The 8,727-nt window shown below is 37.4% G+C and overlaps 1 protein-coding gene across 1 annotated transcript; it reads right to left on the bottom strand.

Moving 5' to 3' along the window:
• Positions 1-305: 305 nt before the first annotated feature.
• Positions 306-5,004, bottom strand: LOC129235758 (plasma membrane calcium-transporting ATPase 1-like). Its single transcript, XM_054869785.1, has one exon. It carries the CDS (start codon positions 4,624-4,626, stop codon positions 1,240-1,242), a length of 3,387 nt encoding a protein of 1,128 aa, XP_054725760.1. The 5' UTR covers positions 4,627-5,004; the 3' UTR covers positions 306-1,239.
• Positions 5,005-8,727: the final 3,723 nt, after the last annotated feature.

Here is an 8,727-nt window from a genome sequence, read left to right as displayed (position 1 = left end):
TTTGTGAAATGATGAAGAAGCGCAGTGGCAAATACGAAATAAATTTTTTATACTTAGGTTGCGGCAAGTTTTAAAACTTTTTGTTGGTTAGTGTTTTATGAGTATAAGATTTTGATCATAAGTTTCATTTCCATTGCAATTTACTTTGCGCGAAAGAACCACTCAAATAAAACTTATGTTCAAAGACCAACAATCAAGTTTCAGTCGGTAAATTTTCAGGTAAAAGCAATATTTAAATTATACTGAATTATAAATTAACTTTACTTCCATTTTTGATTTCTGTATAATATTGTAGATTTTTAATTGCATTTGTCTTGCTAATGATAAACAACAGATTATCAATATTTTGTTGTTCGAACGTCTGATAATGCCAATGTTGCTGGTATTTTCGCTATATCATAAAAAGTAGCATGCCGCAATTATCGGAACCCGAAAAAGCCCGGGAGGTTTCAACATTGGTTTCAACGATTTGCCACAATGCCAATGTTGCCATTCTGGTACTAGATTTAGTTATTTTTTTAAATCGCTCAAACATTTTTCTTTTAGTCCTAGCTCTTGTTTGTACCACTTTTGAATTTGAAACAACCCTTTTGACTTTTAAAAATCTGAACTTCATTTTAAACATTTCACAGTTCCTAGAAAGCATTTTAATTTTTTCTATTCTTGGGTTCACAATTCAACTTATTATCAATAGCAAAATGAGCGCAAATTAATCGACTATTACAAAAGTTCCATTTCTAATTGTATGTGCAGCAAAGTAATGTGAAAATGGAAAAGTAAGCTAATTATTTTATATTCAAGCACTTAACTTATTGTAATAATATTTTGCATTTTTTAACTTATTTATATGCTATATTTGTTTAAGTCATCCAACTTATAATCAAATTTGCTTCAATTATACAATTTTCTGCATATTTTAGTTGCCTACTTTTGGACCAATAAAAGTACGCACTGCCGTTTTCAACGCGATTGTCCTGTGCTATTTTGGTTTTTGCGTACGTGGAATTGTAAAACTCATCGGTATCATTTATGTTTGTCTGTATGTTATGTTTGTCTATATATGTATATATATGTAGCGGGAATGGTATTGTGCTTTCTGATGTTGGTCGTTGGTTGACTTCGTATTTTAAATTCGTGTCTCAGTTTGTAATTATTTTTGTGGCTGTTGATGCATTTGCTGTGCAGCATCGGAGAAGGCATTCAAGTGCCGTGTTGTTGAACGGCCATTAAAATTAACCATTAACCGGGGATCGGGCTGCGTGGACTGCGCGAATTATGCAAGCTATGCAAGCTATGCACCGAACGGCGTTCGTTCAAGTCTTCTAATGTTGAGTGGAATGCACGAGTTACGCGCAATTGAGTTTGCAGTCGTGTCACTCCTCTTATCCAAAGAATTTTACCAGCGCGTGGTTTTTTATCAGAATCAATTGAATCAAAATCTAGTTCTCCCAACTGTATAGCATCGGTGTATTCCTCGGGTTGCCCACGACCCCATGACAAGATTTTTGGCAATTTTTTTGTAGGCACTGATGTGATTAATTGTCCCCAAACTAACGTACCGACACCAAAGCATACGCACCATAGCCATTGGTCAAGCGATAATGCCTTTGTGGAGAAAGCCATTGCACCGTATTGTATAATTACGACCTGAGCCATCATGGTAAAGATCCATATGGTGTAAAATATCGGATTAGTTAGCAGACCTTCTATCACGTTTCGCTGTCCATGTATTTTTCTCGCATTGATCTCATTAAACATAGTCATCATAACAAATGCATTGAAAATAATAGTGAAGTGTTGTGTGGGCCCAGCACCAAGGTCTTGACCTCGACCAGATTCAATATCAAGTAGCCGATCTCCCACAAACAGCAAGCCGAAAATTATAAACAACTGATACAGAGCTTGCCCTAAAATATTTTTCATCATTGTGCGTGATATCAGGGGTTTCGTACGCCCGTAGGGTTTTCGCAACAATAAATCAGGTGTAGGAAGTTCTGTGGCCAATGCCAAAGATGCAAGGGTGTCCATAATGAGATTAACCCACAACATCTGTACAGCCTTGAGCGGCGAGTCTTGCACGGCACATGCCCCAATAAATGCCACAATTACGGCAACAACGTTGACAGTGAGTTGAAATTGCAAAAATTTAGCAATGGAATCGTATACATTGCGTCCCCACATCACCGCCTTTACAATACTGCTGAAATTATCATCGGTCAATATAATATCCGATGCTTCCTTAGCCACGTCTGTGCCAGCAATGCCCATCGCAAAGCCCACATCAGCTTTTTTCAATGCGGGACCGTCATTCGTACCATCACCAGTCACAGCAACTACCTCGCGGTTTTCGCTCACTTTGCTATCAATAATGCCTTTAACAAGAGTGTATTTGTCGGTAGGCGACGATCGTGCCAAAACACGCAGCTTCGGCCAAACTTTATCGAGCAAGTGTTGTTGTACGTCTCCGTTGCTGTCCCTAATACGACGATTAAATTCCTTGCCTTCTAATATTAGAAAATCATCGTTAGGGCGCAGTATGCCACATTTCGAAGCGATTGAACGCGCGGTATTGATGTTATCACCGGTAACCATGCGTACAGTTATACCAGCACGTTGACATTTTCGTATAGCATCAGGAACTTCTGGACGAACGGGATCTTCAATACCTACCACACATAAACATGTCAAGTTGGTCATCACATTATCTTCGTCATCCCAATTCGGTTCACCATCAATATGAACTTCGTTAATTGCCGCTTGTCCCGGTACGAAATCACGAAAAGCTACAGAAATAGTTCGTAGCCCATCACAAGCCATTGGTTCGATAACTTCACGTATCATCCGTTCTTGCATGTCAGAAGTGAATTTCTCCAAGACGCCGTCATGTCCATAAATGTAAGCGCACTTTTTAAGCATAATTTCTGATGCTCCTTTTGAAAAGAGACGATAACCACCATTTGGGCGAGGTATTACAGTACCCATACTTTTACGTACGGAATTGAATGTATATACACGCGTGAATTTATCCTCAGTAATTTCATCTCGTATGGACTGATACTTTACCCCCAGACCTTGCACGAATCCTAGTAAAGCACATTCGGTTTTATTGCCCACTTGTATGGGTAAGTCTCCCGGATTATGGCCAGGCATAATGTTGGAGGTGTACGCTGAATTAACTGAAATGCCCATGGTTATTAAGTTGCCCACATGTTGCGGTATGTCCTTCAACGTCGGTAGAATTTTGCATAACTTCTCACAGATGTAGGATTGTACGACAGTCATTCGATTTGTTGTAAGTGTGCCAGTCTTATCTGAGCAAATGGCAGTGGCATTACCCATAGTTTCACAAGCATCCAAATGCCTCACCAAGTTGTTATCCTTCATCATTTTCTTTACGGAATATGCTAACGACAGGGTTACAGCTAATGGTAAACCTTCTGGAACCGCCACTACTAGTACGGTCACGCCAATAATTAAGTGTTTGACCAAATTATTTGCATAAGTATTTTTCCATGGTTTCTCTTCAATCACAAAAGTCTTTACACAAAACTGTATTACTAATATAACTACAGTTAAAAGCGCTACTGCGGAACCAGCATAACCAATTTGTATAGCCAATTTGGTCAATTTCGCTTGCAGCACAGACTTTTCCTTTTTGTGGCCAGCCTCAACCGGTGACGCAGCTTGTTGGACATGATTACCATCGGACTCAGATTTGATACCATCTTTTTGTGGTGGCGACATATTTTTCATTGGACCTCGACCATCATCAGCACCTTTTTTACGTTTTTTCTGCTCAGTCTCCTGCTCGTCAACAGCTGCACCCAGTAATGTGAATATGATGCCCGCTTGGGAGTTTACACCAACAGCCGTGACTACCATTTTTCCGCTACCTTCCATAACGTGTGTACCCGAAAGTACCATAGGATCGACATCCACCCCTTTCTTAACATGATCTGATTCGCCCGTTAGTGATGACTCGTCAACCTTGAGATCATTACTTTGTATAAGAATACCGTCAGCTGGTAACAAGTCACCGTACTTTATCTGTGCAATATCACCCACTACAATATCGCCAACAGATATTTGGCACACTTCTCCACCACGTATAATCGAAAATTTGTGCTCGCCTTCAATACGATTTTGCAAGCCTCGAAATTGACGTTCTTTCGAATAATCATTGAATGCCGTCACAAATACTACAACGATGACCGAGATCAAAATCGCTAGACCTTCTATCCAGCCATGGTGCTCGTCTTCTTCTTGCAGTACAGGTGCATCCTCGTCGGCGGGTTTGTAAAATGATAAACCAAGTGAAACCAGCGCAGCTACTTCTAAAATAATGAGTGTGACATCTTGTAACGCCTCCCACACTAATGTTAAAAATGTCTTTGGGGGTTTCGGTGGGATAACATTAGAGCCGAATGTCTCACGCCTATGCTCAATATCCGTTCTTGTCCCGCGTAGACCATCGTTTGTTGAGGTATATAATTTATCGCACAATTTGCTGACACCGCCAAGTTCACTTAGCTTAGCTACGCCCTCCCTACCGCGATGCTCCATGAGCTCTCGTAAATTTTTAAGAGAAATCCCATATTGCGCCGGTCTTCCATCTACTGTGGCCATTTGTTAAAACCAAAAGTAAACTCACTACCGAAGAAGCGGTATTTTAAACTGTTTATAACCTGAAATAGCGTGTCCTGAAGCTTTAAATATATAATATATCACCGACTATAGGTACGTGCACTTTTTAGCGCAATGATTTAACGCGCCGACCGTTTGACTAAAACGAGTTTGCTGCCGGACTGTCGTATATGTACTAAAAGTTAAATGCTACTCAAGTACTTTAAAAAGTTATGTTTATTTTTGGCTGCGGATGTTGTTGACGCGTTTAAATTTTATCTGCCCGCAAAACAAGTTTAACTTATCTCTACTTTCTGCGTATATTATCATTTTGTTTGATAATATAAGTATTACGTTACCCAAGGCGAATATATACAAGGTGATGGCATTCGAGCAACAACAACATTTTTTTTTAAATTAGAACTGTCAAGTGAAAGATAATGGAAGAATGAAATGAATGACAAATACATAAAACTTGTTTGTCGCGCATTCGCTATACAACAACAACTATCCGTCATTCCGTTTTACTGGCATTTCTAAATTAAAGGCGAATGTAAGAAGAAGAGGAAATCAACTACTCTTATCACATCACCTTCTACTTATATATAGATATGCCTTGACCTTACCACTGCCATGCCTTCGATGTTTCTTTGCACTGATATTCGCAGAACCGATATATCCTGCGGATATCTTAAAAAGCGAACAAAAGGTAGCCAGAACACCCGAGAGAGCAATGAGAGCAGCAATTCGGTGGCTTATATGAGTGAACAGTGCTCAGCTAAATGATAGCGGTAACATTTTTATAAAGCCTTCCAAATATTTTGTCATAAATAATATTCCTATACACCGCACGAAAAAATTATGAGACCAAGATGATATGATGATATCTACTAAAACAACAATAGAAAATTATTCCAATATCGTGTATGTTTAAAACTGTGTCTCATAACAAAAATTATTCCGCATTTATTGCCAACGAAATATGTTAATTATAAGACCAAAAGCAATTGCTTTTAATTTTAAAGTGTACAAAAAAGTTATTACTTAAAATTATTATTTTATAAGTGCTTTTGACCGCTTTATCTCGTTCTCACATTTATGTGATTGCTTTAGTATAGAAACAAGAAATATGCCGCGCGGAAAAGGTTTGTTTGAATTTGAGCAGCAACAAATTTTAGCATGCAGAGAGAGGGAGGCCTTATAATGCGACATATTACTTCGAAGCTAAAAAGAAGTAAAGCTGTAGTTTTGTATTACTTCCATTTAGAAGAGAGTACGAATGTACCAAGAGAAGTGGTAGAAAACCAAAACTTTACCCTGGAGATGTTCGGGAAATCAAACGTTTAGCTATAAATAAATCAAATAGTCCTGCTGAAATTAAACACTCTTAATTTGAAACTAGTAAGTTTGTCGCATGCAACAAATTTTTCAAACGGATTCTAGTCTAGAATATGTAAAATGCGTACCTAAAACTAAGTCAACCACACGACACTAGCAGCGCAGATTGTCATTTGAAGAAAAGCACCAATTTTTGGGAAGATGACTGCGAAAGAGTAATTTTTGAAGTGAAAACTTCTTTAGAATCATTGGGAGTGATTTGAGACTCGATGAAACGAAAAAGCGACACCAAAAAGAAGAAGAAAAAAGATATACGTATATATATGTATGTATAGAAAATGCTTCATTACCAGGCACACAGAAGGATGGCATAAGCAAATTTAAATTTGTGAATTTATATATGAATGTATATATGCGGATATATGTATATATGTTGTGTGTATGTACATATGTGCCTCGCCACAGCAAAACATACGGTAAAATTTCTCAAGAAATCCAGCGCGCATTCATAGGCGCAGCGCACATTCATAGGCACAGCATTGCATGTACAGTAGGGCGGGTCGATTTAAAAATCGCTCATTGCTCTATGAAAATTGTATTCTAGGGATCAAAATTAGAAACTTTGCCGAAGGAACCATACCTTTAAAACGAATTCTGATGTCCCCCAATTTCAAAATATCACCATTTTTGGCCTTTACATGAAAAAATCAACTAAATGGCTATGTTTTTTCTTTATTTTTATTTATTTATAATATTATCTATTTTTTCTCTTAAGAAATTTATTTAGTCAGAACATATGTAAATGAATGAATGTGAGTTATAGAAAAGAAACTAAAAAGTTCGACCCATATTGGGGGACATCAGAAATCGTTTTAGAGGTATGGTCCTTCGGCAAAATTTCTTATTCTGATCCCTAGTAATGATTTTCACAGAGCAATCGGCGATTTTTTTGCCTTCCCACAAATCGACCCGGCCTAATGTACAGTAACCTTGAACAGGCAGCTGCGGTTGTCGAGCATTTAGAAACATATATTTACATACATATATGGGTGCAAACATATTTACGGAGCCGCGGGCACTCGACTTGACAAAAATTAAATATTGGCAAATAATTCTACGCGAAATATTCCAATATTGACTATTTTCGAATTGTCGAGAAAATTTGCATATGGGCGGCTCGTTTTATGAATGAAAGTACTTGCTCTTAGAACTATGAGCTCGAATTTATAAATCAATTTTTTGATGATGAGTTTTTGTTGCACAGTACAATAGTTGAAACTGTTCGGCGCCGTCGCGACTGCTCAGCGCTATGGCAACTAGGATGATGGCCGCTACGCCTGCGCCTATTAATGCATTTTGTTCTTGTAGTCGCTAGGCATAGAATTTTAGCTTTGGACGACATACGCATTTACAGGAATAAAGTGAGTGGCCTGTGTGTGCGGTTGTATGTAGATGCATATGTGTATATTAATAAGCATTGTTTTGCTGGAAGTTCAGAACACAAATATGTATGTACGTACATAGGCTAGGCCATAGTATAGCATACATACATATGTATAAAAAATTCAAACCAAGCGTCCTACGAATGTTTGCGTGTATGTTAGTACGTCTGTGTAATATACGCGCTACGACGCTCATAATAGCAACCGCGTGTGCTGTATTGCGTCCGTATTTTTATATTCGTAAATATTTTCATTTTTAAATATTTACCGCAATTATGCCGAAAAATAATGCAGAAAAGTGTCGTGAATATCGACAGAAAAAAAACAAAAAGAAAATAAAACTAAAACTAAAAAAACCGCAAAGACTTTAACAGAACGTGTACGTGAATTTCGTGCACGCTGAAAAACATTACGAAATGCTTTTGTATCATATTTTAGCTATCATAAGCCACTCGTATCATTTGTTGAAATTGAAAACATTGAGGATAAATAATAATAAAATGAAGAAAATAAAATATGAACTTTATAGCAATATTATAATGAACCTATAATTATCCCGCTCCTAATGCTGCTTTCGTCTCATTCTCTCTCAGTTTGTTTTACGGAAGGTTTCACTTCTATCGCGTCTAACCGTTAGACTGGTATTTTTTATGAAAAACAATTCAATCTCGATGGACCAGAAGGTTCCCAAATGTATTGGCATGATAAACGGAAGAAAAAGTAGGAGAGAATGGCTCGTGATTTCGGAGGGAATCCGGTCATGGTTTGGGCAGTCATTAGCGTCGAAGTTTTGCCTTTATATTTCATATCCACAAAAATGAGGGTGAAGTATATAACACTTATTATTTCTTTGGATGATAATTTTGATGAGGAGTGGATTTTCCAGCATGACAATGCAGTCGTTCATGCTTCCAAAGCAACAAAAAAGTTTTTAGCAGCGAAAAAAATACCAATTTTAGAAAGGCCTATCTGCAGCCCAGACCTTAACCCAATCAAAAATGTATGGACAATACTTTCTCAATCGGTTTTCAAAAATCGAATAGAGTTCGATAGAACTAAAAGCCTTAGAAGTGGGATTAATCTCGGATGGTCAAAAATTGATCAAAATATTATAAAAAATCTTAATTAAATCGATACCTCGACGATTTCAACATGTTCTAATCAAAGGAGGATGAAAAACAAATTACTAAGCTCAAAATTATAAACCAACTCCAAAAATTCCATTTATTTATTTTAAATATAATAACATTGGTCTTTAAAATTGTTCGTTCTATAGATTTTACTTTTCTTAATAATTAATTAAAGTTTCGTGAAATGTGCGCTT

This window comes from Anastrepha obliqua, chromosome 1 (assembly GCF_027943255.1).
Source record: "Anastrepha obliqua isolate idAnaObli1 chromosome 1, idAnaObli1_1.0, whole genome shotgun sequence".
NCBI lineage: Eukaryota > Metazoa > Arthropoda > Insecta > Diptera > Tephritidae > Anastrepha > Anastrepha obliqua.
Note: the sequence above shows the minus strand (reverse complement) of the source record. Positions and strands in the feature narration are given on the sequence as shown.

Bases quoted from the DNA above. Each gene is read 5' to 3' on its own strand.
- LOC129235758 (XM_054869785.1), bottom strand. From the start codon at position 4,626: ATGGCCACAGTAGATGGAAGACCGGCGCAATATGGGATTTCTCTTAAA.